Below are 27,627 nucleotides of genomic sequence, written 5' to 3'. Positions count from 1 at the left end.
GAACTTTAACTCTTGCAAAGTCTTCAACGAACTTTTAATTCGTTTAATGTTATTCATGAACTTTTGATACATGTATAATCTAGTCCTTTGATTATATGAAAATATTCAATATTATCCTTCCATTAATTCAAATTTAAAAACAAGATTGAACATTTTTCATATAGTCTATGGACTGTATTGAACACGTATAAAAAGTTCAAGGACCACATCGAACAAATTAAAAGTATATGAATGATATTGTACTTTGTGCTAAAATTCAAAAACCATTTAGGTCATTTTCTCACGTATTAAAGATGAAATGAAAGAATATGGTGTAATAAGGCTATGTTCATTTCATGAAAAATAACTTCTAGGAAAACGTTGTTCCGATTTTCTAGTGTTCGGAGCTCGAAAAATAAACTTTTCAAGGAAAAAAAATTTCGTCAATGGAAAAAGCACCTTCAAAAGTAAAGAAAATGTTTTATGCTTTTTAGGATGTGCAAAACGTTTTCCATCCTCTTTCTTTCACCTCTAGACCAAGCATTTTCTTCCACCAAAAACCTTTTAATTTTAATTTTTATATTTTCTTTTTTTAAAATAAATTGATTTTTTAATTATTTTTATTTTTTGCTTTATATTTCTTTATGCTGCTTCCTTGGTCGGTCGCTGGCCACAGGTGAGCTCGAGTCTCACCCAGCTTGTCGGCCTATGGCGAGGCTCAAGCTCTCTTGTGGCCAATTGCCGACCATCGCCGTTGCCGGTGATCGGCTGAGGAAGAAGAAAAAAGAAAAAGAAAGAAAAGGAATAAAGGAAAGAAAAAGAAAAATACTTAAAAATTAAAATTTTGATTTTTTATAAATTTTTCCTAGAAAATTTAATTTCCCTACCAAACAACGAAAAATATTTTCTAGTTCATTTTTAGATTTTAGTCGAACACCAGAAAACATTATTATTTTCCTGAAAAATGGCTTCTTAAAAAACGTCACATTTTCCGCGAAACAAACATAATTTTAGTTTATTAGTGATTGAATGATTATAAAGGAATAATAGAAGCTCCCCAGTTCCTGCGTCCGTGTTTGTACAAGTAAATTTCATGGGCATAAGCTAAAAAAAACAGCGTAAATACCACAAAAAACTCCAAACAATGTTCACTATAACACAAATATGCCAATTTTTTTTTGTGTCGCAAAAAACCCTAAACTTGTCCACTATGACACAAATATCTCTAATTTTTTTTGTGTCACGAAAAAACTCAAACTTATATATATTTGTCATGCTGGTATAAGTAAGTTCGAGCTTTTTTATGACACCAAAAAAGTTTGAGGTATTTGCATTACGATGATTTACGAATTTTAACAGCATCAAAAAAAAAAATTAGGGTATTGTGTCCCAATGAACATAATTTAGGTTTTTTTAGGTCTAATTTCAAATAAAAAAATATCAACTTTACCTTGAGTGACAATTCAATTTTCACTTAAGTTTCAAATCTGGCTTGAACAGTTTGAAAATTTTACATCACGGAGGCCAGATTTTAAGACTAGAGTGAAAATAAGTGCTTTTTATTAAGACAAAAAAAGTTCGGATCATAATTATCACTCAAGGTAAAGTTGGTATTTTTTTTTTGAAATTAGCTCTTTCTTTTAGTATTAACTTAAAAGGGTTAACATCGCAAAAAATCCCAAACTAGTACAACTATGATAAATTTACTCTCAATTATTTTTCGTTAAATTTTATTATCAAATTATTGAGTTTGATAACACGTGACAGTTTATGAATGTACCAATTTAAGGTTTTTACTCTTTAGTTTGTGATTTTTCGTGGTGTTAATCTAATTTAACGGAGGGTATGCGTGTCACAAGTATATTAATTTAAGATTTTTGATGATTAAATTTGAGGTCTTTCATAATATTGGTCCAATTTAGAATGATAATAAAACGACAGCGAAGCAGATGAGAACTCGAAAGCAACAAAGCCGACGCGCACTCTCGCAATTCACGATGTACTCCACCGTCAGCCGCTTGCGGCGCCAACCAAGGCCGCACGTGACGAACCTGGCGCGTGAAGATCTCCCCAAACTCTCTCCCGCGCTCCATAATGGGCAAAGATCAAGCATGGAATCATACAGACTGAGACCGAGCAAAAAGAACGGTGTCAGATCAAACTCCTGATCAGTGTCCATCCATAACAGGCCACTTACGGATCCTGTTAGCATTTTCGTTAAGATCAACACCAACAGAAAAATCATATGATATGGGGATCAATGGAAAAAGTTTTGGAGACAATATTAAATAACCAAAATTGAATGACGAGATGGTATATTTTTCATCTTCTTTTATCGCTTCTTTACATATAACTTCATTAGACATATGACTTGCGTAAGTGTGGATGATGTTCCGAGCCATTGATAATGCGACGGAACCCTCAAGTCGCCCATGAAGGAATTTCTATATTACCTTTGTCGATGAATTAGGGATACCTGAATTTTGGCTCAATGTGCAATATTCTTTTGAACTTTTAATTTGTTTAGTGTTGTCCTTGAACTTTAACCCTTGCAATGTCTTCAATGAACTTTTAATTTGTTTAATGTGATCCATGAACTTTTGATATATGTATAATCTAGTCCTTTGATTATATGAAAATATTCAATATTATCCTTCCATCAATTCAAATTTAAAAACAAGATTGAACATGTTTCATACAGTCTATGGACTGTATTGAACACGTATAAAAAGTTCAAGGATCACATTGAATAAATTAAAAGTATATGAATGATAGTATACTTTGTGCTAAAATTCAAAAACCATTTATGTCATTTTCTCACGTATTAAAGATGAAATGAAAGAATATGGTGTAATAAGGCTCCGTTCGTTTCATGAAAAATGACTTATAGGAAAACGTTGTTCGGATTTTCTAGTGTTCGGTGCTCGAAAAATAAACTTTTCAAGGAAAAAAAATTTTGTCAATGGAAAAAGCACCTTCAAAAGTAGAGAAAATGTTTTATGCTTTTTAGGATGTGGAAAACGTTTTCCATCCTCTTTCTTTCACCTCTAGACCAAGCATTTTCTTCCACCAAAAACCTTTTAATTTTAATTTTTATATTATCTTTTTTTTAAATAAATCGAGTTTTTAATTATTTTTATTTTTTGCTTTAACTTTCTTTATGCTGCTTCCTTGGTCGATCGTTGGCCACAGGCGAGGTCGAGTCTCGCGCAACTTGTCGGCCTATGGCGAGGCTCAAGCTCTCTTGTGGCCGATTGCCGACCATCACCGTTGCCGGTGATCGGCTGAGGAAGAAGAAAAAAGAAAAAGAAAGAAAAGGAATAAAGGAAAGAAAAATAAAAATACTTAAAAATTAAAAAATTGATTTTTTATAACTTTTTCCTGGAAAATTTAATTTCTCTATCAAACAGCGAAAAATATTTTCTAGTTCATTTTTAAGTTTTAGTCGAACACCAGAAAACATTATTATTTTCCTGAAAAATGGCTTTTTAAAAAATGTCACATTTTCCGCGAAACAAACATAATTTTAGTTTATTAGTGATTGAATGATTATAAAGGAATAATACAAGCTCCCCAGTTCCTGCGTCCGTGTTTGTACAAGTAAATTTCATGGGCATAAGCTAAAAAAAAACAGGGTAAATAACACAAAAAACTCCAAACAATGTTCACTATGACACAAATATGCCAATTCTTTTTTGTGTCGCAAAAAACCCTAAACTTGTTCACTATGATACAAATATCTCTAATTTTTTTTGTATCACGAAAAAACTCAAACTTATATATATTTGTCATGTTGGTATAAGTAAGTTCGAGCTTTTTTATGACACCAAAAAAGTTTGAGGTATTTGCATTACGATGGTTTCGGAATTTTAACAACATAAAAAAAAATTAGGGTATTGTGTCCCAATGAACATAATTTAGGTTTTTTTAGGTCTAATTCCAAACAAAAAAACATCAACTTTACCTTGAGTGACAATTCAATTTTCACTTAAGTTTCAAATCTGGCTTAAACAATTTGAAAATTTTACATCACGGAGGCCAGATTTGAGACTAGAGTGAAAATTGGTGCTTTTTATTAAGACAAAAAAAGTTCAGATCATAATTGTCACTCAAGGTAAAGTTGGTATTTTTTTTTTTGAAATTAGCTCTTTCTTTTAGTATTAACTTAAAAGGGTTAACATCACAAAAAATGTACAACCACGATAAATTTACTCTCAATTATTTTTCGTTAAATTTTATTGTCAAATTACTGAGTTTGATAACACGTAGCAGTTTATGGATGTACCAATTTAGGGTTTTTACCTTTTAGTTTGTAGTTTTTCGTAGTGTTAATCTAATTTAACGGAGGGTATACGTGTGACAAGTATATTAATTTAAGATTTTTGACGATCGAATTTAAGGTTTTTCATAATATGGATTCAATTTAGAATGATAATAAAACGACAGCGAAGCAGATGAGATCTCGAAAGCAACAAAGCCGACGCGCACTCGCACCACTCACGCTGGACTCCACCGTCAGCCGCTTGCGGCGCCAACCAAGGCCGCACGTGACGAACCTGGCGCGTGAAGATCTCCCCAAACTCTCTCTCCCGCGCTCCATAATGGGCAAAGATCAAGCATGGAATCATACAGACTGAGACCGAGCAAAAAGAACGGTGTCAGATCAACTCCTGATCAGTCTCTATCCACCCCCGCCTCAGACACTCTGACTTCCTCCTTCGCCTCCTCTTTGGACACCAATTTTGCTTTAAATGTAATTCAAATGTTTTTTTAATCTCAATAAAAAGCAGTAACTTTTGTTCGAGTTCTAAATCTAATTTTCGTGATGTAAAATTTTTAAATTATTCGGATCAGATTTGAAATTTCAGTGGAAGTCGATGAATGGTCAATTATAAAATTGGTATTTCTTTTTTTTGAAACTATGTCCTGTTGTCTGAGATTGAACTCTACGCGCGTCGGATCTTTGGCCGGATCCCCCACCTCGAGATCTCCGCGAGAAAGAGACCCGCAACAGGACCAGGGTGGCGAAAGGGAACAAGTCCGAAACCCACCAAAACAAGGTTTTTCGAGAGACTCTCTGTCTTCACTTCTCTCTCTCTCTCTCTCCCTAAGACGCTGCACGCTACGCGAGAGTCCCGAGCGACCCACTAGACTCTTCCGGATCTAATGCGAAGAAATAGAGGGAGATTCCTCTGCTCTCCTCTGGTTCTTTCTCAGGCATTCTTTGTTCTCTTTGTCGTCTTCCCTTTTGCTGTTTTATATGGTTAATGCGTCATGCCATTCGATCCCTGGTTTAGGGCGTTGCCCGGTTTTGCCACCCGGAAATAAGACCCCCCCCCCTGTGGTTGGATTTCGTCACCTCGATTTTGGGTTCCTGAGAAAGAACCCAGGAAGAGAGAAGGAAGTATGATTTGTTCGTCGGTTTTGCCAGACAAACCATCCGTGGCGGTCACCGCTTGCAAGATGCTAAAACCCCCGCCGAAGCCATCGCCCCTTTGCGCCGGGCCTATCCTCTGTACTCAGAACAAGAACCCCAACACCATGAACAAGCCATCGAAGAAGCCGAAAGTGACCATCGCCAGCCCTATCCTGGTGATCCCAAGTCCAGTCTCCGAGGGGAGATTAAGGAAAAACAGGGGATGCGAGGAAAGGAAGGATTTTCTTCAAGTGGGTGGTCGACAGATGGCGGGCTTGTGTGGTTTTGGGTATTGGGTTCAGGGTTTCAGGTGCTTCCCGTGGTTGGCTTTGAATTTCCACATGGCCCGCAATCTCAAGCTGCCTCCATCCACCTTGCAGCTTGTGCAGTATTCTGGGAATCTGCCCATGGTGGCCAAGCCTCTGTATGGGATATTGTCTGATGCTATTTACGTTGGTGGTGCTCACAGGTTGCCATATCTTTCGGCAGGAGGTCTGTTGACACATTCCTCTGATTCTTAAATATGTCTTTCTCTATCTGAGTTGAACTACTGTATGTTCATCTGCTGACAGTTTGTATTTGAAGGAAATTTGTAGTTTTTTAGAGTCTTGCATTGTTCTAATGGAATTTGGAGCTTCCTTTGCTGTTTTTCAATGCTTTAGTTCCTTATTTCTATTGACCTTTCCTGTGACGTTTTCCTGATGTTGGTTGTTCTTTTCTTGCATTGGAAGACATGAATTGTATGTCGCCTTAAGATTAAGTTCTCCAGAAGTCTGTTCATAACTAGGGCTAGATAGCAAGTTATTGTCATATGTTTGTAGATTTATGATATGTTATCGTAATATGGAATGGTATTAGCATCCGTTGTATATTAATGTTTGGAGGTCGATATTAGAGATTCATTCTATCACTTGTTACTGAAACACATTATTCACATTGGCCATTCTCCTTAATTCTCTAGAATCTCGCCAACTGTTATTGAGTATATCAATCTGTGGACAGCTTTAACATGGTCGTATCTTCAGTGCTTCTACAGGTTCTCTCTTGGGGACCATTGGCATTGATCCCTCTTGCTCGTGAAGCTCTTCCAAACCTTGTGGCATGTGTTCTTCTCAGCAATATAGGTGCATCTATTAGTGAAGTTGCTATGGATGCTCTTGTTGCGGAGTATGGTCAGAAACACAACTTACGTGGTCTCCAGTCTTACGCATTCATGGCTTCAGCAGCTGGTGGAATCCTTGGAAACTTGCTAGGCGGATATATTCTTCTTAGAACACCACCAAAAGACATGTTCTTCATATTTACGTGCCTTCTTTCCCTTCAGTTTGCCATGTCATTGATGACAAAAGAAGCATCTCTTGGAGTATCTCAGCCGTCAGTTAACACTCTAAAAAAGAAGTCGATCTTGCTTAGCATTAGAAATCAACTCTCAGATTTGTTAAGGGCGGTTCGTGAAGAGAGCATCTCCGGCCCTCTTGCTTGGATCGTGCTTTCTATCATGATGGTGCCGATTCTGTCTGGTTCGATTTTCTGCTTTCAAACTCAATGTCTACATCTTGATCCTACAGTTATCGGGATGTCACGCGTAATAGGCCAGTTGCTCCTGCTTTTCACGTCAATACTCTTTGACCGGTATTGGAAAAATATTTCGATGAGGAGATTAATTGGAGTGGTGCAGGTTTTGTACGCGTGCTTGCTTCTTCTAGACCTAGTTCTGGTGAGGCAGATCAATCTGAAGTTGGGAATTCCCAATGATGTGTTCTCCCTTTGTTTTTCTGGTCTAGCAGAGACAATTGCACAGTTTAAGCTCCTTCCGTTTTCAGTGCTGTTTGCTAATTTATGTCCACAGGGTTGTGAAGGATCTCTGACATCTTTCTTAGCATCGGCCTTGTGTTTGTCGTCAATATTTAGCGGGTTTCTGGGTGTTGGATTAGCATCACTTATCAGGATCACCTCCGGCGATTACTCAAGCCTGCCTGTGGGGATTCTGATACAGTTTATGGTGGCTTTGCTGCCCATGGCGTGGATTCATCTTTTGCCTGTGTCACTAAATACTGTTGAGAAGGACAGAAAAAGAGGCTTGAGTAAACGAAGACGAAGAAACAGAAGAGTGGGACGAGTGGTGTTTGGCTCAGTAATATCTTACAGGCGCGAGAGAGTCTGAGACACTGAGATAGAAATCACCATGAGATGTCTTTGCACTTTTGGAATCGGTAATAGAAGTGCGCACGCGATTACCATTACTCGGCATCTGTCGTCCGGTGAAGGAACTCAGATTGGATGGCCATTTTAGACTCTGAAAACGATTGCTTCTCAGCCCAAAAACTTCGATAACTTTCCTTCTCCTTCATGACTTCAAAGCTGTTATCAGGAAAAAAGGGAGGTTTCTGGATGTTCTAACAACTGCATTATTTCTTTGTGATCCTTAATTTCATGAAGGTATTTGGTTCCCTAATAAAGAAGGCTTGAGGATTTTTTCAGGCCAGAGAACCTTCGACAAGATCTTCAGCAACTCAACTTGCCACAGGAGCTTTCTGAGGAAGTTGGGGGGGGTGCTGGACTCGACAGATGAGTCCTAACATCAGTATAAAGTGAGATCCTGAGGCTTCATCCTCCCGCGAGGAGCTCAAATTTTTGTTGATGTAAATAGTTTTCTGACTTATAGGAGGTTATGGATGGTGATTTTGGAGTTGAAAAGGAATTGCAGCTTTTGTAGCTTCCATCCATTTCTGGCATTAGCTTCTTCAACCAAACATCTTTTGGCAGACCCCAGTCAAAGAAAATGATCTCTGGAGTCATCATGCTACTGATAGAGGACACAAGTCTTTAAGATGTTACAGTTCTGCCAATAAGCTTTAGTTTTTACTTTGCTACCATTTAAAATCTACTCGTTCTTTTCGTTGTTTTGCACGAGTCTTTTCTTTTTGTCGAATTAACGAATGAAATCGGTTGGAGGGATATGGCTCTGCGCTGCTGCTGAATCCTAGTGATATTAGCTACAAACTGTGGTTGTGTTTTCAGGGTGTCCCTTTCGCTGATCTTTTCCGATGTGTCGAGGCTGTCTTGAATCATTCACAAGAAAGTTTTTTGTTGGGATTGTCAAGTGTTGATGCATCATACTTCATCTCCAATGAGTTCTCTAGGGAAACCCTAAGACAAGGTCTTTTCTGTTTCTGTAAATAGTAGAATGAAAGCAAGATAAGCATGATGTGTTCGATGTTGTTCCGGAAAAGCACGACCCAACTTGATGTCAAAAGGGTAAAGGAAAGGGTGTGGCTATTTTCACCCTCAATGTAGCATGACCAAAGTACCTTGTCCCTCTCTCTTCCTTCAAACATGCTTCGACTCTTTTACTCGCTTGTGTCTCTCTCGAGCCCCTCTGCCTCATGCCCCCAGATTTGCTTCTCCATTGCCACCGCCTCGCCGCACTGGCGCCACCACCCACCTCTGTCGCTGATCATCACTTCGCAGCCCTCCGCTCTCTCTCTCTCTCTCCCTCTCTATAACACACGCTTGGTCATCTCCTTGAACTTGTCTCTGCACTTCACAATCAAGTCAAAAACATTTCAAAAAAATGCAATGTCTCGAACATTTTGAAATCCCTACAATCAAGTCCTAACTTTCAAACCATTTAGATTTCTCGCAAAATACAATAACCTCTTAGATGACTTCAAATATTATCGTTAAATAAGTTCTCTCTTCTCTTATCTCACGTCTCATATTATAAATATTACTAACACTTTGTATATAGACATTGTGAGGGTTAATTAATAACTAGTTACCGTCCAAGAAGTAGGGAAAGAACTCTCCACTGACTTTGGATGCATGGGTTACCTCATTTTTCAAAAAACACGTGTAGAATTGAGTGGTCATTTAGTGAAAACTAGTCATCGACCCGACCCGACCCGCGCACGCGCGGATATGTTGTATTGAACATACTATAGACAAAATTTATTCTTTTTATCGATGTTTTTGTTTTGCATTGCATGCATGAAAATGATTTATCCAAAGAGGTTTTCCAAAGTAAGTGGTCTCATGGCTTCTTTAGTACGTGAAAATTCTTAATACTAAGGAGCGCCGATTCTTAAAAGCCGGAGATTCTGGTAATTTAATTTTGGTTAAAATGAGGGTTAGTACTACGAAAAACCCAAAACTGGTACACTTATGATAAATTTACCCCAAACTAATTTTTTAACCACCAAAAACCCAAAATTAGTATATCTGTGATAATTTTACCCTCTGATAGTTTTCATTAAATTTTACCGTTAAATTTCTGAGTTGGATGACACTTAACAGTTGATAGGTATATCAGTTTTGGGATTTACCCTTCATTTGTCACAGGTGTACGAGTTTGAAATTTTTCGTGATATTAATTCAATTTAATAAAAAGTAAATTTGTCACAAATGTATCAGTTTAAGGTTTTGGTGGTCAAAAAATTAGTTTAAGGTAAATTTGTCATAGATATACCGGTTTGGGGTTTTTCGTGGTATTAACCCTAAAATGAATTACAACAATAAAGCATGAATAAAGCTGTGAACTCTCCTGCAACGCTCGAATAGGCATAACGCTACTCATAAGATTAAGACAAATAATTTGCCAGCTTATCATTACACAACGAAATATAGTATACATAACTCATGTAAAGAAGTTCTCAAGAACTAGACGAAATATTAAATGAAGGCCGAGAATATAAGTACTGTCGTATTATGGATGCGATCATAGGCTAGCCGTTGGAAAATGGAAAATTAGAGCATACACCGCCTATGTAAACCGCCAGTGTAAGAAAACTTTACACATGCTGTCTTATCGACCCTTGATCTAAGGGTCAGTGAGAGGGTGGGTTGTTAAAACCCTCAAATCAAGCGCGGACAACGTCGCCTGTGTAAGAGGGAGAGATGCATCTTGTGGGTGAACTTCAAAACATTGCTTTATCCCTGTACTCAAATCTTGCACTCCTGTGTGCAAATTGACGAGACCAAGTAGAGCCTCAGGTAAATTAACAGTATGAGGTTGGAACTTTTGGTTTGTTTGCCATTCGGCAACGCCGTCACTAGAGCAATTGCTGGTCGAGCTGCAGTCGGTTCTCCTCTCGGGGTTCACAACCCCAGTGTTCAACATTTCGTACTGGAGACCGAAGAAATCCTAGGATGCGAATGTGTCTGAAGACTTCATTATGGGATAGCAACAGAGAAATTTTAGGAGCTTTACTTACCAGGAACTGCTAGTAGCACCCGGAAATTTCAATGAGAGCAAACCTTAGTTAAGGTGTATATTGTATGGGTCAACAACGGATGCCTGTGTGATGGGTCTTTAGTGCCAATAAAAAGCAGATCTCAAAGCATGGTTTGCCACAACTCCGAGCAGAGCTACAGGTCAGCGAAGTGGCCGTGTATCGGAATCTGCTTCAAGTTACTGGCTCTGGCATGGCAACTTAACAGCAGGAACCTTGGCTTGTATACCCATTAATAGTCCACGGAAGTGAGGCTTCTCATTTACGGAATCGCCCTAATCGCAGCCTCCTCTCAATTGGAGCACCTGGAAGCACATAACACTGGGAATAGCAAGAGGGTTATCGTATCTTCATCAAAATGCAGTCTTCGGAAAATTCAGCAATCATGTTGTTGGATGCAAATTTTGACCCTCCTACCTGTTTTGGCAAAATTCACCGTCATACATTGAATTCGGTCCAACGAGGCAGGATTGGGACACCGTCGTCCACTGGACAATGTCGTAGCAGAAAGTTGTTCTGAAGGTATTGACTTTGATTGAATTAGTTCAGTACACCAGGCCATATTGCTACAGAGTACCTCCACAAGGTGTGCCCGGTCAAGAATGATGTGCATGCATATGGGATCATGGTCCTTCAAATCATCCGTGGTTGCAGCTTTATTGATCTTTGGCAGCTTATGAAAGGAATCAACATCGCATCATTCATCAGGATGGTCAGTTGCTTTATTATAAACAGTTATAAAAACTCATTGATCCCAGTACGCAGGGAGACCATGGCGAGAATGAGGCGGAAGAGATGATCAAACTGGCTCTATTATGCACCCACTATTCCTCAGCAAAACAATCCAGCATGCAGGAGGTGGTCGCGGAGGTTGAACGCTGTAGCTTAGAAGAAAGATAAGTCTCAGAGAAGATACAGTTATCGTCATCGAACTCCCTTCTAGAAGTACAAATAATCAGACCTTTGATGGCTTCACTCTTTCCTCCAGGCCACTTCTCGAGTAGATGGAGAAGATTTATCCTGTCCAAGATAGCAGTATTGAGCTGGCATTCTCTGTTGCAACACATTTCATATAAAAACTCATAAGTGAAGGCAAGTGCTTACATCTGCTCGAAGATAAAAGTAAAACCTTGCGATAAATCATGACCTGGAAACTAGAACTACATTCCTGAATGTTACCAGAAGAATTTGCCACTACGAGCACTTAACGAAATCTATTTCTAGTACAGATACTTCCAATCAGTCGCTTTCAAATTGTAAAATATTGCTATCGCTACAGATGGAAAGTTGAATCAGAATCTCATGCTGAGATAGATAGGACAATTCTTTCGTCATTCCTACAGATTGCTTCCAATTGCTGATTAGCACACAGGAAGTGTGATTTGGCATAAAAGATGACTTTAAGTTACAGCCAATCAACTGTAAAGATATATCAATAACTCAAATATATATACTTTAACGAAATATACATACTTTCACGATAATTAATTTCAACCACAGCTGTGTCACATTGTGACAAAGAATATATAGCGGTCTTAAAACCGTATAATTGGCTCCAAAAGAACCAGAAGGTTACAGATATAAGAACCTACAAGTTCAGAGGAATGCCATTAAGTACACTTTATTAGAGAATTCTAAGTGCGGAACAGGAGAATTTCATAAAGATATTTGAGGGATTGATATTACCTTAAACCATACCTCACATCAAAAGTCCCTTTTGTAGTATGGACTTCTTTTCAGCTGAGAATCCCTTCAGCATAGATCATTAACTACGAAATGCTGAAAGATCTATATCTGATTCTCGTTGTCAGCATAACTAACAATTCCTTTCATTACCACCAAAAGGCTATCCAGCATCTCATAGATGGAATGAGAAGCAGAATGTACCTTATCAGCGACATAGAAGCAATTAGTCCTACCATTAATAACAATCCAACTGCATCCAGGTTCCTTCCTGAAACCCTTTTCGTGCATCATTTTCCTCACTCCAGCTACCACATCCCACTTTCTTGAGGAAGCGTATAGATTAGATAGGAATACATAATTTGAAGGGTTCTCAGGTTCCATACGAACAAGGAAGCTATAAGCCAAGTCTCTCATCTCATGGTTCCCATGCATTACAGAAGCATTGACAAGAGCCCCCCAAACACTCGGACCAGCTTCCACATGCATATTGCCTATAAACTGTAGTGCTCGGTCAAGCTGGTTTGACCGACCTAATATGTCAACAACACAAGCGCAGATCTCCACTGTTGGTTCAATCCCATAATCATTTATTGCTGAGCTATATATGTTAAGGCCTTCGCTGACCATTCCTGATCGACCACAGGCAGCAAGAACCCCTACTACCGTTATCATGTCAGGCTTGATTCGTAAATGTAGCATCTCATTGTACAGAAGCACGGCTTCCTCACCCTTCCCATGAAGTCCATATCCAGAAATCATGGAACTCCAAGAGACAGCATCCTTAAAAGAAGCAGCATCAAATATTCTCCTTGCAGAAATTAAGCCCCCCGACTTGCAGTATGCATCTATTAAAGCATTAGAAAATGAGACACCGTGATCTATTTTCTTTCTGATGGCAAAACTGTGAATCTCTCTCACAGCTGATAAACCAGCACGCGTTACACAAGCAGGCAGAATGCTTACCAGAGATATGTCATTGGGTTCTATATCATGCATGACCATCATTTCCCTAAAAAGAGAGAGGGCTCCCTCTGAATCTCCAAATATAACATAACCATTGATCATTGCTGTCCAAGAAAATACATTTTTAGACTTCACACGTTCAAATACCCTTCTCCCAGCATCCGCCTTGTTATTCTTGGAGTACATGTCTATCAAGCAACAACCCAAGTGAACATCTGCATCCGGAAGAAGCTCCAACTCATTCCTCAACATATAACCATGAAGCTCCTTCCCATGATTATATTTCTCAGAATCACCAATGCACAAAGGCAAAAGACTCGACACCGTGAACGCATCTGGTTTTAAGCCGATGTTCAGCATGTTTTGTACAACGTCCCATACTTCCGTACCCTTATTATCATCATTTAAGCTCGCATACCCTGTTATCAGAACATTCCAAGAAGCAATGCTTCTATCGGGCATTTCATCGAACAGTTTCTTTGCTTCATCCAATTCTCCACATTTACAGTACATCGACATTAGGGAATTGGCGACAACAACATCCGAGACAAACCCAATCCTCGCGCTCTTCGCATGAACGACTTTCCCAGCAGCCAAGTCCCCACACTCGCCCGCAGCTTTCGACAATGTCGCGAGCGTGTAATCGTCAGGAACCACGTTCCCCAGACACATTTGATCAAACAGCTCGAAAGCAACCTCATACGCACGACTCTTCGCATACCCATTAATCAGCGTGTTCCATAAGTAAACGTTCTTGTCCTCAAACGAGTCAAAAACCAATCTTGAATCCCGCACGCTCCTGCAGGCGGCGTATGCGGACATGAGCTTGGTTCCCAGGTAAGTGTTCCGAGCGAAGCCATTGACGAGGACTCGCGCGTGGGACTGTCGGGTCAGTCTCAGAGATCGATCCTCGGCGCAGAGCTGAATGAAATGGAGGAGGGTGGAGGCAGAGCAAGGCGAATCGGCTAGAGCGGCTTTTGAGCAGCATCGGAAGGTTGTGTTTCTGAATGTTTCCCGTCCAGAGAAGGAGATCATGAGACAAACGAACTTCGCACGCTGAAGGCTCCGGCTAGAGAGCTGCGAGTGCGACTTTGGGAGGGGAGGGAGATGGCGGACATGGAGGAAGTATGTGTGTTCTGTTCTTTTTGATTGGTACCATGTGATTCCTAGGTTTCTTGATTTTTATGCTGAGGAGGACAAAATAGAAATCTTGATTTTTCCAAATTTTACGAATTAAAAAGCATTGCCTTAGAAGTTTTAAAAAATAAAATCGTACTGAAAATTTTGAAACTTGTCAATTGAATCTTAAAACTTTCAAAAAATGTAATTGAATCCTAAAACTCAAGTCCTTCTGTTAACTATAAATAACTTGACAAATAGAAAATGCTAACGAGTTTTAAGATTTGATTACACAAACTTCACAAATTTTAGGACTTCATTACACTTTTTGAAAGTTGAAGGACTCAACTACACTTTTGTGACAATTTTTAGACTTTATTTCACTTTTTACAAATCTTATGACTCGATTGCAATTTCGTGATAAGTTTTGGGACTTTTAATGCACTTATCCCAAAAAATAATTAAAAGATACAATAAAGTTTCGAGTATTCAGCATCAATAAACTGTATCGTAGGCCACACTCACTCGTCCCTAACGGTGCCTTGCTGTGGCTGTTGCTATGGGTCCTTTGTTGTTCTTCCATGTGCCCCTCTAGAAAGCTCGCGACAAGTTGCTCCGGTCCTTGATCTTCTCCAACCAAGCTTTGCTAGCAATGCTTCATTAAAGTCCCCATCTTTTCTGAAATCCAGCCCTCCTTGGCTTTTGGGGAGTTTAGAATAGAGGTGAGCGACACCAGGTTCTGTACAAGTTTCACTTGGAACTTGAAACCTACCCATAGGAACAGATTCCTCATTTTTTGGAATTTGGAACCTACCCTACATACCTCAGAACTTGGAACTTACCCTGTAACAGGTTTCAGGTCGGTTCCAAGGTCTACTCAGATTTTACATGTATTATTAATAAATCATCATCTTTAATAATTACTACTTGCTGCTATAATTTACTGACCACAACTTATATTTAGACATACAAAGAATATGAAAAATTAACAATTCATAAAATGAAAGTCCAAACTAGTTGTTCCATATTATACACTCATCATCTAATTCATAGAATATCGCAGGATCACGCGAAGACATAGACAAAGAAAAAACACAAAAAACTTACTTAAGGTTTTAGGTTCCAAGTTCTAGGTTTCACCTACCTAGAATCTGGAACCTATCAGTCGAAACAGGTTCTCCAATTTTTGAAACCGTGAATCTACATGTTCCCACCGGTCAGGTTCTTAGATTCTACCTGAAATATGCTCACCCCTAGTTTATAGATCATCTAAGCTTCTCAAGGCCAAGCAACGTTGCTTATTGTCTCCTACTTCCCACCAAAAGGTCGGATAATTGCGTTGAGGTTGTCGCTAATTCTTTCCAGGAACTCTTCTCGCCAGTCGAGTAGATAGGGATATTTTGGACAGACATGACGAATTAGTGTGGCTCGTCCTGCATAGGAAAGAGTTCTCCTTTTTCCACAATTCCGTATTGTCCCCCATTCTCTCCGTGAGGAAATTGAAGTCCTGCCAGCCTCTATCAGAAGCCAATAATGGACTGCCAAGGTATTTAGTACCGCCACGCATGGCTCATATGACAAGGAATCTTGAACTGTCTCTCTGGACGTTCCCGTGGCGTCTTCCTGGAGAAGAAAATGAAGGATTTTGCTGTGTTAACAACTTGGCCTGTGCAGGAGCAGTACAAGCCTAGGCAATGGAAGTAATCTTTGTAACGTCAGCTTTGGAGAACAGGAGAAGATCGCCCGTAAACATCAAATGGTTCATTACAAGGCTTAGTCTCCCCAGTTTAATTTCTTCAACAAATCTTATCTGTTCAGCTCTTTGCAGAATACTTGAAAGGGTCTCTGAGTATATTACGAAAATATATATGAGGAGACAATGATTCACCTTGCTGAAGCCCTTGGGGGAGTGCGAAGGTGCCTGCAACCCAGCAATTAAGCAGAAGGGTATAGCAACAGTAGAAATACACTGCTCAATTAAATTGCAGAAAGGTTTGGCAGCCCATTGGCTCTCAAGATAGCAGTGAGTATATTCCGTTCGACCCTATAATAAGTTGTCAACAAATCGACCTTAAAGCGTGCGATAACCTCCCCTCTTCTTCTTTTCTGCATACAATCCATAACTTCCCGTGCATTGGTTGAGTTTTCAAAGATATATCTATTCGTTACAAAGCAGATTGATGAGGTGAAATATTTCTGTCTAGGTATTGCTTCAAAGGATTAGTGATGATCTTGAAAAATTTTGTAACACTCACAAAAAAACAGTATAGGTCGAGCACAACATTCCTGTTTGAAAGAAATGTTGAACAGAATTTATTGCCTGATTTAAAATCTCCTAGAGTTCTGTATAAAATAGAGCAGGGAAGCCATCTGGGCCCGGTGCTTCAAGCGGTGCCACAGCTTTAAGACATGAATCTCAGTCGGGGTAGGGAGAACCATAAGATTCGCATTCTCTTTTTGTGATACTCAAGAGTTCCTGGATGATGGTGTTTGGAATTAGTTCCTGTGAAGTAAACAAGGCGCCGTATTTCTGAAGAAAATAACTCTTCACCCCTTCCATTTTCATTATCCGACGACCCTCATAATTTTTTACAGCGGAGACGAATGCTAGTGGACAAGTGGAAGAACTTGGCACTTCTGTTCCCTTCCCTCATCCAAGTTTGCCGAGATTTTTGCCACCAAATGGTTTCCTCTCTCACCCCATTGTTCATTCAGCTGCTCTTCCAACTCCTTGATCTGGGCCTACGAAGATTCGGTAGGTTGAGCTTGTTGTATTGCATCTAGCTGTTCAAGTATATCTTGCAGGCACCGGTTAACAAAACCCAAAGTGTTCTCTGTTCCATCGCTTAAGTTCCAATACCAGCGTAGTCTCTTAGCAAGTTGCTGCATAGGCCCCCCTCTCTGTCCAGTTTTCCAGACATCTTTGATGACTTTCGAAGTCAGCATCTCGAAACCAAGCTGCTTCGAGTTTGAATGGTCGGGGCGATCCACCCTCCAAGGCGAACAGATTAAGCCGCAAGGGAACATGATCTGAGAAAAGTGTTCATGCCATTCTGTGGAGCAAATGACCCTGTCTCCACAAGGGGACATTGGCCAAACCGTGGCGACTATTACACCAAGCGAAAGACCACCCCTTAAAGCCAAGCTCAGCACAGTCGAAAGTGTCCATATAAAGTTCGCTAGGAATTGACATGAGGTGTTGGGTCTACTGCTCTTTAAAATCATCGATTCCTAGCCAAGCCCTAAGCATTCTTTGTCTCCAGCTCTGCATTGCATCCCACAAGTTAATTATGTTACAGTTGGTAACTAGGGGGGAGCATACACTGTTCGTTGATAGCCACCAATCTTGTTCATACCGATTCGGCGCGAGTCTGCGAAAGAGAATTTCTACGTTCCAGTCATTCCTCCAAAAACCGCAATCCCATCTGCATGATGAAGTTCGTGTTCACAATTGTGTCTCTAGTTTTAATTAATCAGAACCCTTTGTATTACTTGAACCAGCCCTAATCAATAAAGAAACTGAAATTGAATCGACCAATCCCCAAGATCATTTGCTAAAATGATCGGTTGATTCAGAAAAATGACTAGAAAGAGAGAGGTCAAACGGTTTAATTGGCTAAGATAAATAATAGTGTAAGTCACTCATGCGGTACAACTCTGGATTTATAGAAATGGATTTGGCTAACCACTAGGTGTTGCGCCACGTGTCCTCGTATTACCCGACTGGTCATGTGACATGGCCCAACGGGTATGTCCTAGGAAAAATTACCCTCGGATGGCAAGTTGAGTCGAGCATACCCAACCGACCAAACCGCCACTTTAACCTCATTCTATTGAAAAAGATAACGGTATTACCACCGTTAGAAGACCATGTTCTTACTGATCTGTCAGACGGTTTGACCACCACTTATCATGACGGGTGAGTATGGGCCCCTGGATACGTGGCAATCATCAATGGATTCAATTTCTTCACAAAGTGTTTTAACGATTCGACAATTTTGTTGAACAGGTCATCCCTTGTCTTTTCCCGGTTTCCGTGTGTCCAACAATTCTGTTCATGTGAAAAGCAAATAGCAACCGGATCGACGATGGGAGGGAAAACTCACCACGGCACGGGTATCCGCGTGGCTGATATCAGCGGCTACCACGGGAGTATTTGTAGCATCGTACATATGAAGAACAAAGATGAGCGTGCTGATCTTCATCCACACCGCCAGAGGCTGCCCAATCCCTCCATCCACTCCCACGATCGCGACGTTAAGTCCCAGCGCTGCGCACCGGCCACTTCAGCTATTTCAATTACACATCGTTTTTGGGCAATCCTCATCTATGTCATCCGTACTCGGGTCCAAATGGATGTCGAACTGCATTCTTAATTAGAGATTTAAATGAGAAAATTTACATGGCACAATCCAAGGGTTTTTTTTCCTCCTAGAAATAAAAAGGAAAGTATGTAAATTGATTAAATCTTTTTATGGGCTTAAACAAGCTCCTTATGAGCTTAAGCAAGCTCTTAAGCAGTGGCATGGAAAATTACATTCAGTCATATGTCTATTGGTTTTAAGCATAATAGTGTTGATAAATGTATTTATTCTAAGTTCACTAAAGACTATGGTGTTTTAGTTTGCTTATACGTTGATGATATACTTATATTTGGAACTAGTATGACCCGGATCATTGAGAGTAAAAAGTATCTAACTTCCATGTTTAAAATGAAAGATTGGGTAAAGTCGATACTATCTTGGGTATTAAAGTTAAAAAAAGATAGTGGGGTTACTCTTTGAGCCAAAATGATTGCGTTGAAAAAAATGTTAAATAAATTTAAACATCTTGGTTTCAAAGAAGTGAGTACTCTGTTTGATTCTAGTATTAAATTGAATTATAATACCCGTAGTGCAGTAGCATAACTTGAAAATGCAAGTGTTATAGAGTCTTTAATGCATGCAATGCATTGTAGTAGACTTGATATTGCATTTTACGTGCGTTAATTGAGTAGATAAACAAGAATTCAATTATAGAACATTGGAATGTTGTAACCAAAAATTTTTGTTATCTTAAGAAAACTAAAAATTTGGGATTGTTCTATAATGATTATCCGACTATATTAGAAGGATACACTGATGCTAGTTAGATTGCAAGTGCGAGTGATAAATATTTCACTTTTGGATGAATTTTCACATTAGGCGGAGGTGTTGTTTCTTGGGAAAGAAAGAAACAAACATGTGTAACTCACTCAACAATGGAATATGAATTCATTCCTTTAGCAGCAACTGGGAAAGAGGTTGAATGGATTAGAAATTTGTTGTTGAACATTAAATTGTGGCCTAGTGCAATGCCTCACATTTCTATTCATTGTGATAATCTGTCTACTTTGACAAGAGCTCAGAGTAGCACTTATAATGGCAAGTCTAAACATATCAGTCTAAGACATGAGTACGTGAGACAATTGATTAAAAATGGTACTATAACAATTGTCTATGTGAGGTCAAGGAAGAATCTGACTTATCCATTTACAAAGGATTTACCAAGAGAAGTGGTAAATATGACTTCAAAAGAAATAGGGTTTAAACCTTTGACTAAAATCACCAGTAATGGTAACTCAACCTAATACTAGTAAATCACTAGTTATAAGGTTTAATGGGTAAAAACAAGTTACTGAAATTCATTATTTGATACTGACGTTAGCCCAGACATGAGAAGTCAGTATCGTCTGTTACGTTTTGCAAGCTGAATTATATTCTTAATGAAGTATAATACAAATTAATAACGTGTTATTAATAACGGAAACATGTGGTCAATACTTCACCTATATGGCTTTGAAGTGGTGCCGCTTCTTACGAAAGTTAAGGTTGCTTTCTAAAGAGCTCATGAAACAGGTACAAGCACAAGGCCATAATAATGCTAAGTAAATTATAAAACTTCTTGTTGAAAGAAGAGGTCAGTATGTGTGCGGTATATCCAATACTACTATTAAAGTGGCAAGTTTAAAGCATAGCTACTTGAAACTTTAGGAGAGAATTGGCCGCCGTACAATGGGTTTAGAATTTTTTTGGACAATTATCCTAATTTGTCACATGTATACCAGTTTAGAATTTTTTGTGATACAAAAATTAGTTTATGGTATGTGTGATTATTTTTTTGTGACACGAAAATTAGTTTTGGGTGAAAATGTCCTAAGTATACTAGTTTGGGACTTTTTATGATGTTGTCCCTAAAATGCTTTCTATTTGAGTATTTATGCACAGATATTTGTCAAACACATTCACAAAAATAACATAAGTGGCACATTCTCGATATTATAAGTCACTACAGTTATATGCTAAAACGAATATAAATAACATGTAAAAGTTTCAATATATGATACTTGCGCAGAAGGATCCGTACCTAGTGACGATTCTGCTTTTCATCCTTTCAAAAGTAGCCATTGCGGACACGTATCGTTTGGAAAATCTCTTTGGCTTGTCCTGTGAACATTAGTTTTGCTATTATTATAGAGTAGAAACAAAAGCATGTAGTTTGAGATTGAATAAGATTCGGGTGTCCTTTCATAATTTTCCAGTAGTAGAAAGCACGAGTCGCCACTCGCCGATGTCCACATATCTGTTCTTTTGTAGAGAATGGAATCCAACACCATGAATCAAGAACCTGATAAATGGACAAAATTCTGGGAAACTTCTGTAGAATGTAAAAAATACTTGCTTTTTAATTAAAGGGATAAGTGCATTGAAAGTCCTAAAACTTATTACAAAAGTGAAATTAAGTCCTAAAACTTGTCAGTAAAGTGCAATTGCGTTCTAAAACTTTCAAAAAGTTCAATCAAATCATAAAACTTGTTAAATTAGTCCAATCAAATCCTTCCATTGGTTACATTTTTCTAAAGTTTTAGGATTTGATTGCACTTTTGCGATAAGTTTGCACTTTTTTGAAAATTTTAGGACTCGATTGCATTTTCATGACAAGTTTTAGGTCTTGATTATACTTTTTGAAAGTTTTAGGATTCAATTATATTTTCATGACAAGTTTTAGGATTTTTAGTGCACTTATTCCTTAATTAAATGTCAATGTTCGCCCAAAAAAAAAATTAATGTTCATGAACTTCCAACAAGGATGAGTGAACTTCAGGTTTGTCACTTTCTAAGGGAACATAAGCATAATTAAAGAATCGTCAGAACAGATGACTTGGGAATATCAACGTTAATTTTTAAGTGTGTTATACTCACAAAACCTCAGCTTTTATATGCTAATTAGCATAATGGTATAATTTCGAAGTTAGAATCAAAGAAAAACATATAATAATGGGTATTTCAAGACACTTATAGTAAAAGAAATTTAACATTTTTTATACACTGTTTTTGTCATATTATATTGCAAATGTTAGCAGATGTATTTAACAAGAGCCATGAGAATACATGTCACCAAGATTCTCGAAAAAATAGCAAATCCATGCTCTTTTTGCACGGAAATCATTCTATATATTTGATAGCCAACTCTTTCTTTTTTTGACCTTTTTTGTCATTGCAGACATCTAATGAAGGTAGCTTCCTAGGCAGGTATCATTTGCGCTATCCCTATTATATTAAGGGATAATGACACAAATAATCTTTGAATTTTGGCTCAATATGCAATATGATCCTTAAATTTTATATTTGTTCAATATGGTCTCAAGACTTTTGGTACATGTTCAATTTAGTTCATGAACTGTATGAAAATGTTCAATGTTGTCCTTCCATTAATTCAAGTTCAAGAACAACATTGAACATTTTATACAGATCGGGACTAAATTGAGCATACACCAAAAATCCAGGGATCAAATTGAATAAATTAAAAGTTCAGAAACAACATTGCACATCATGCTAAAATTTAGGGATCACATTGAACAAATTTAAAGTTCATGGACCACAAGACATTAGGCCAAAGTTTAAAGACTATTTATGTCATTTACCCTTATATTCTTCAAATTATGAAGGCAGAGAATTCTATCCGAATAAGAAAACTACACCTTCCCAAAAAAGATTGCTCAAAATGCTCCTGGCAAAAATTTGATACTATATTTTGGACAGGTAACAAAATTATGCTCAAATCTTTATAACAGTTCGGACAACAAAACATAAAGCTCCAGCTTTAGAGCCTTTCCCATATGTGGCCAAATTAGTACTTCAATAGAAATTTAATTGATGACCCAGCAAAATAAGAAAGATTCTCAACAGAAGGGAGCGACCAAATTGTGCATAGTGGCTTTGCCTGTTGCATACGGAGCACCACAGTTTATTCCGTGCACATCTTCCATGCTCCACAAGCCATCCCACAAGATATCCTCATTTGTTGATGTTGATGATGAGGCCTCAGGAAGAGAAGCATTATTGGCATTGGAAACAGAGTAGAACAAGCACTGGTCATAGACGGAGTTATTGGGGTATGCCTCCGCAATCTCGGGCCTGATTGGGGGCGCATACAGGACTCTGTGGTGGTCGGTTTCTTCAAGCAGGGACAGGATGCTCTTCATGTCAACCGGAGTCAGTTGCAATTGCTGTTGCTGTTGGGGCAGCTGCTGTTGTTGCTGCTGTTGCATTTGCTGATGTTGCTGTTGCTGATGATGATGAAACTGTTGGCGACGCAGAAGACGCGCCGCTTTCGATCTCTCAGGGTTGCTCGGAGAGGCCTTGGCCTTGTTCTTGAAATGCGTCCTCCAGTAGTTCTTGATCTCATTGTCTGTTCTTCCTGGCAAGCTTCTTGCAATCGTTGACCATCTGTTTTTCATTTTTCATTTTCATTCGACCAGTTTTTATAGGAAGATCTTACTACTATTGAAAAACTTAATACAGAAAACTTTCAATATTTTGAGTAATTAAATTTACCTGTTTCCCCACCTAGCGTGGAGCTCTAGGATGATGCTCTCTTCATGTGGGGTTATTTGGCCTCTCTTGAGGTCAGGCCTCAAGTAATTCACCCACCTCAATCTACAGCTCTTCCCATTCCTCTTGAGCCCTGCACAAACAAAACATATAAGACACCGAAATAATTTCCTTTCACTTCCCATAATCTCAAAATTCAACTCCATGTTTTTCTTTCCCTTGATGCAAAAGTCTGGTGATAAAAGCTCATGCCATTAGAAACAGGAAAAATTTAAAAAAGCTTGTATGGTTTGTAGCCCCTCAAAAGCAAACAAAAGGAGACTTTTTGATAGGTTTTTGTGGGGGATATCTAAGTAGTGACAAGAACCAATAATGCATAAACAAGAAGGCAATTAAGAGGATTATAAGGATTACACCACTAAAAGAAAACAAAAAAGAAGTAAGCAAATTTAAGAGGATTGTAAGGATCGCATAACTAAAAAGAAAACAAAAACCATGAAAACTTTCAAGAGGCTTATGTGGGCATCCTAAGTATTAACAGTGCATAAACATGAAGCAACTAACTAAAAGAAAACATAAATAAGATCCAAAGATTAAGAGGTTTATCATGTGGAGATGCTGATTCATTGAGTACTAATTGATAATTAAAAACATGCATATGTATATGTTACCTGTGAGCCTAGCCACAGAGTTCCATCTTCCCTCCCCATGCAACTTCACATACTCAATGAGCAACTTGTCTTCCTCAGCAGTCCAAGGACCTTTCCTCCACATCTCTTCCATGGAGTTTGAGCCCCACCCAAAGTTCCCTGTCATTGCTACCCAAGACATGTAGCTCTAAAGGGCTAAAAGAGAGAAAGGGAAGCAAAATATTCTAGCTTAACGAGAGAGGTGGTTCCTATATTGTGACTCTTTTGGTTTGGTTGGGTGTAATTCCTTTCCAAAGATCTGTGGCAATTTGAGTTGGCGTGCATCCCATATTTATATTGGCACTTGAGCAATGTGTTTCATGGCATCACCAAATTTTCTGTCGCTATCGAATCATCCCTATCCTTTCCACTGTTCAAGGTACGGGGTGATCTCTTGATAAATGTAAACTATCCACAATGACCCTTTTAACCCCTTTTCATCTTAGGTTAGTTTGGTTCATTTGCTGAGGCATTAGATAATAGGGAGGAGACCTCGACAAGCTGGATTTACTTCATTTCGCAACGTGCGATAATGATTCAAGCCCTTTGTTCATATAATCGGAGTTAAGTCATAAATTTGGAGCTATGTGAATATTGAACTATGGGGTTTACTTTAGGAGTTGTTTTAACCGTGGAATTTTATGAAAATGACAAGCTAGGACGCTGTGGAGCATGGGCTTTGACGGAAATTGATTTGGAGTTCTACTTTAGTTGGAGCGAATTTTTAAAGTTTCATGTGCAAGCTCCGCATAGCGGAAATGTTTGAATATTTGCTTTGAGCAAGCGTTTTGTTGGCATGTAGAAATCGTTTTACCAACAATTAAACTCAGTTTAGTCAGATGAATTTTTCTCAAGTTCAATCGAAAGGACATAGGGGCCAATTTCTGCAAGACGAAGGGCAGTAGGAGAATTCATTCACCTGTTGAGGCATTGGGTGACATGCCTTGTCAGGATCACTCATATCTGATTTTTTACATATATTTTTTATGATGCTAAAGCAAGACAAAGTGAAGGAGTAATCTCATGGCAAGAGGCCACGTATGATCTAGAAATTATGCATCTAGACACACTAGGAGCTAATTTAATCAATTGATTAAGATTTTTCCAAGCAAAAGCCTGAGGAAAGCTAGTGCACAAAAGAATACTAGGTGGAGGGGAATTCTTTAATACTGAAAGCCACCAGACCACCAATGTCTCTTGAACAGCTGGTGCCCTTGTATACTAATTAAGGAGATTGATCCCTGTAATCTACAATAAATCTATTATTTTATTGTATTGTTGGATGCCAGATTGGGTTTTGTGGGCATTAAAATAATGAGGCATTGATGGAGTTTAGTTGCATCAGCAGGGACAGGTGGTGCATTCTGGGTGATTTCTTGTGCTTCTGGAAACTAGGAGGCCATGTTTTTTGTTTTCCTTTTAGTTTCCGTGGACACCATGCTTCTTTGGTAATGAGCTCACACCCTATTGGTTTCTATGCTTGATTTTGAGACTTGACGGTCATGCCAAGCTCTATTTTACCCCTAGGATTCTCACAATTAAATTTAAGTAGCTAGGGTTTGAAGTTTCCCAAAATTGAGAGATTTAGAAGGAAAATTTCATGTCACTTTGAAATTGAAAATTGAGAAAATTGCGTAGTTCGTTAAATGATTGCTGCCGTGAACATTGATAACACCTTTATATGTCGAGCGGCACAAAGTATTCCGCTTGATGAAATAATTAATTAGATTTATTAATTTTCTAAGTCATATGTAGCTTGCTCTCAGAATATATCTATAGCATATCTTTTTTAGTATTCTCTTTTTGATATGTAAATAGGTTTCATTGCAGAAGGACATGCTTAAGGAGAGTTGAATCTCTTACAAGCTCAAAGAAACATCTCCTAGTATATGACCAACAAAACATAACAGAATCACTCTCCTATACCAGTAAGATTCCTAAACAAGTAATCCTGTCAGCCTTAACCAAAGTTGTATCAATCAAAACTAAACAAGACACACGATCTCCATCAATTGCAAAGACTTCCAACACCATCTTTTGAAGCACGAGGGAAAGAAAAATTGAAAAAAAAAAAGAATCTCATAATTTTTAATATTCTTCTCCTATTAAACTTCACAAATATTTCAAAAAAAAATCTTTTCCCCCCATTTTCTCCAGTTCCCCGGACAGAGCATTAATCAAATGATTTTACTAAACAATTAGTAAGTAAGTATCATTGATATGTTTAACTATGAGTGCTCCTAATAAAGTGGGCATCCGAATAAATCTATAGTCGATACTTAAAAACTTATCGAATTCCTAAAGCTTGTGTGCCCTACAAAGTACCACGTTATGGATGCAGAGACAAAAGAGCACTAATTGTTTTGCGTGGTGATGTAAGGGACAAAATCTTGTACGGATGTACCTTATTCTCTTTTTTTCCTTTGCCCAAGATGTCTTGTCAAGATTCATCATAATATAATGTATGAATATGTAGATATTGCGGGGATTATAGAAGGGTTATAATTACTTTATCTTCTGTCGTTTTTTTTTGCTAGAAATCAATATTATGTTTTTTCAAGCCAGAAAAGAAAAAATCTTAAAGCATAACTATTGTGTTTTAAAAATCAATATTTTTTTGAAAGATTAATACCGGGTACGTCCATAAAGTTACATAAATAGCTGTAAAATAGAAATTCTCATTTACTAATAAAGTAATAAAGTTATCAAAATTGAGAATTGTATACATGTCGGCATCTAAATTTGGCCTCTACTTATGTATGGTGATGCACCGTCCGGATATCAGTAAGAGTCCGCTTTTGCGACGGTACCGAGTTAGCTCTTCCTAACATTATTAAAATAATCCTAGAGAGCACCCTCTTCCTAACATTATTAAAATAATCCTAGAGAGCACCGAAAGTTGCTGCCCTTTCAGTTCTTCTTCGAAGTTACAAATCTTGATCCGATTTCTCGTATCTGATATAAAGTTTATTTGTTTTGGCCGGATATGTCATCATAAAGTAAGTCAGAGATTAGCCCATGAAAGTTTGAAGCAGATACCTAAAAGAAAAGTTTTCTTCATGCTTTTTTTTTTGGCTTTTTGTGATGAATTCTGGATTTTTAATTGTTCTAACTTTTCGCGATGAAATTTTCATGGCTTATTTTAAAGGGTAATACCATGAAAAACCTCAAACCGGTATATCTGTGAGAAATTTATCCCAAACCAATTCTTTAACCACCAAAAATCCCAAATTAGTACACATGTGACAAATTTATCCCAAACTAATTTTTTGAAGACCAAAAATTCCAAATTAGTACATTTGTGACAAATTACCCTTCGTTAAATTGAATTAATACTACGAAAAATCATAAATTGGTAAATCTGTGATAAACAGAGGGGTAAAACCCTAAACTGGTACATCCGTCAACAGCCACATGTTATCCAACTCAGCAATTTGACGGTAAAATTTAACGAAAACTGACGGAGGGTAAATTTGTCACATGTGTACTAGTTTTGGATTTTTGGTGGTAAAAAAATTAGTTTGGGGTAAATTTGTCACAGGTATATCAATTTGGGGTTTTTGTGGTATTAGCCTTATTTTAAAGTTCATATGCTGATAAACTCATGATTTCTGCACGATGAAACTAACAACAATATAATTAATTCCACCATTTTTGTAATATCAAAAGTTGTATCATTAATAATCTTTTAA

At 38.2% G+C, this 27,627-nt stretch overlaps 3 protein-coding genes across 9 annotated transcripts; 1 reads left to right on the top strand and 2 right to left on the bottom strand.

The window, feature by feature from the left end:
- The first annotated feature begins 5,037 nt into the window (after window positions 1-5,037).
- On the top strand, window positions 5,038-8,376 carry LOC115694115 (probable folate-biopterin transporter 8, chloroplastic). 2 transcript variants are annotated; one of them, XM_030621236.2, is made up of 2 exons: window positions 5,038-5,887; window positions 6,421-8,376. In XM_030621236.2, the coding sequence occupies exons 1-2, from the start codon at window positions 5,386-5,388 to the stop codon at window positions 7,557-7,559; spliced, it is 1,641 nt and encodes a 546-aa protein (XP_030477096.1). In that variant the 5' UTR covers window positions 5,038-5,385; the 3' UTR covers window positions 7,560-8,376. The 2 variants fall into 2 exon arrangements, with proteins under 2 accessions (XP_030477096.1, XP_030477097.1); XM_030621237.2 differs by having other exon boundaries at window positions 5,675-5,887; window positions 6,432-8,376.
- A 1,599-nt stretch (window positions 8,377-9,975) lies between these two features.
- Window positions 9,976-14,428, bottom strand: LOC115694109 (pentatricopeptide repeat-containing protein At3g12770-like). 6 transcript variants are annotated; one of them, XM_056302531.1, is made up of 4 exons: window positions 12,313-14,428; window positions 12,100-12,214; window positions 11,044-11,679; window positions 9,976-10,947 (listed from the first exon to the last, which is right to left on the bottom strand). In XM_056302531.1, exon 1 carries the CDS (start codon window positions 14,308-14,310, stop codon window positions 12,415-12,417), a length of 1,896 nt encoding a protein of 631 aa, XP_056158506.1. In that variant the 5' UTR covers window positions 14,311-14,428; the 3' UTR covers window positions 9,976-10,947; window positions 11,044-11,679; window positions 12,100-12,214; window positions 12,313-12,414. The 6 variants fall into 6 exon arrangements, with proteins under 6 accessions (XP_056158506.1, XP_056158500.1, XP_030477092.1 ...); XM_056302525.1 differs by lacking the exon at window positions 12,100-12,214; XM_030621232.2 differs by lacking the exon at window positions 12,100-12,214 and having other exon boundaries at window positions 11,044-11,646.
- An 8,166-nt stretch (window positions 14,429-22,594) lies between these two features.
- On the bottom strand, window positions 22,595-24,077 carry LOC115694117 (transcription factor MYB48). Its single transcript, XM_030621240.2, has 3 exons — window positions 23,918-24,077; window positions 23,250-23,379; window positions 22,595-23,141 (listed from the first exon to the last, which is right to left on the bottom strand). Exons 1-3 carry the CDS (start codon window positions 24,075-24,077, stop codon window positions 22,595-22,597), a joined length of 837 nt encoding a protein of 278 aa, XP_030477100.1.
- Between the last annotated feature and the right edge of the window lie 3,550 nt (window positions 24,078-27,627).

The sequence above is a fragment of the Syzygium oleosum genome, unplaced genomic scaffold (assembly GCF_021117445.2).
Source record: "Syzygium oleosum isolate NSW1041296 unplaced genomic scaffold, Sole_v2.1 Sole_v2.01, whole genome shotgun sequence".
Lineage (NCBI taxonomy): Eukaryota > Viridiplantae > Streptophyta > Magnoliopsida > Myrtales > Myrtaceae > Syzygium > Syzygium oleosum.
This window is presented reverse-complemented; position numbering and strand designations above follow the sequence as displayed.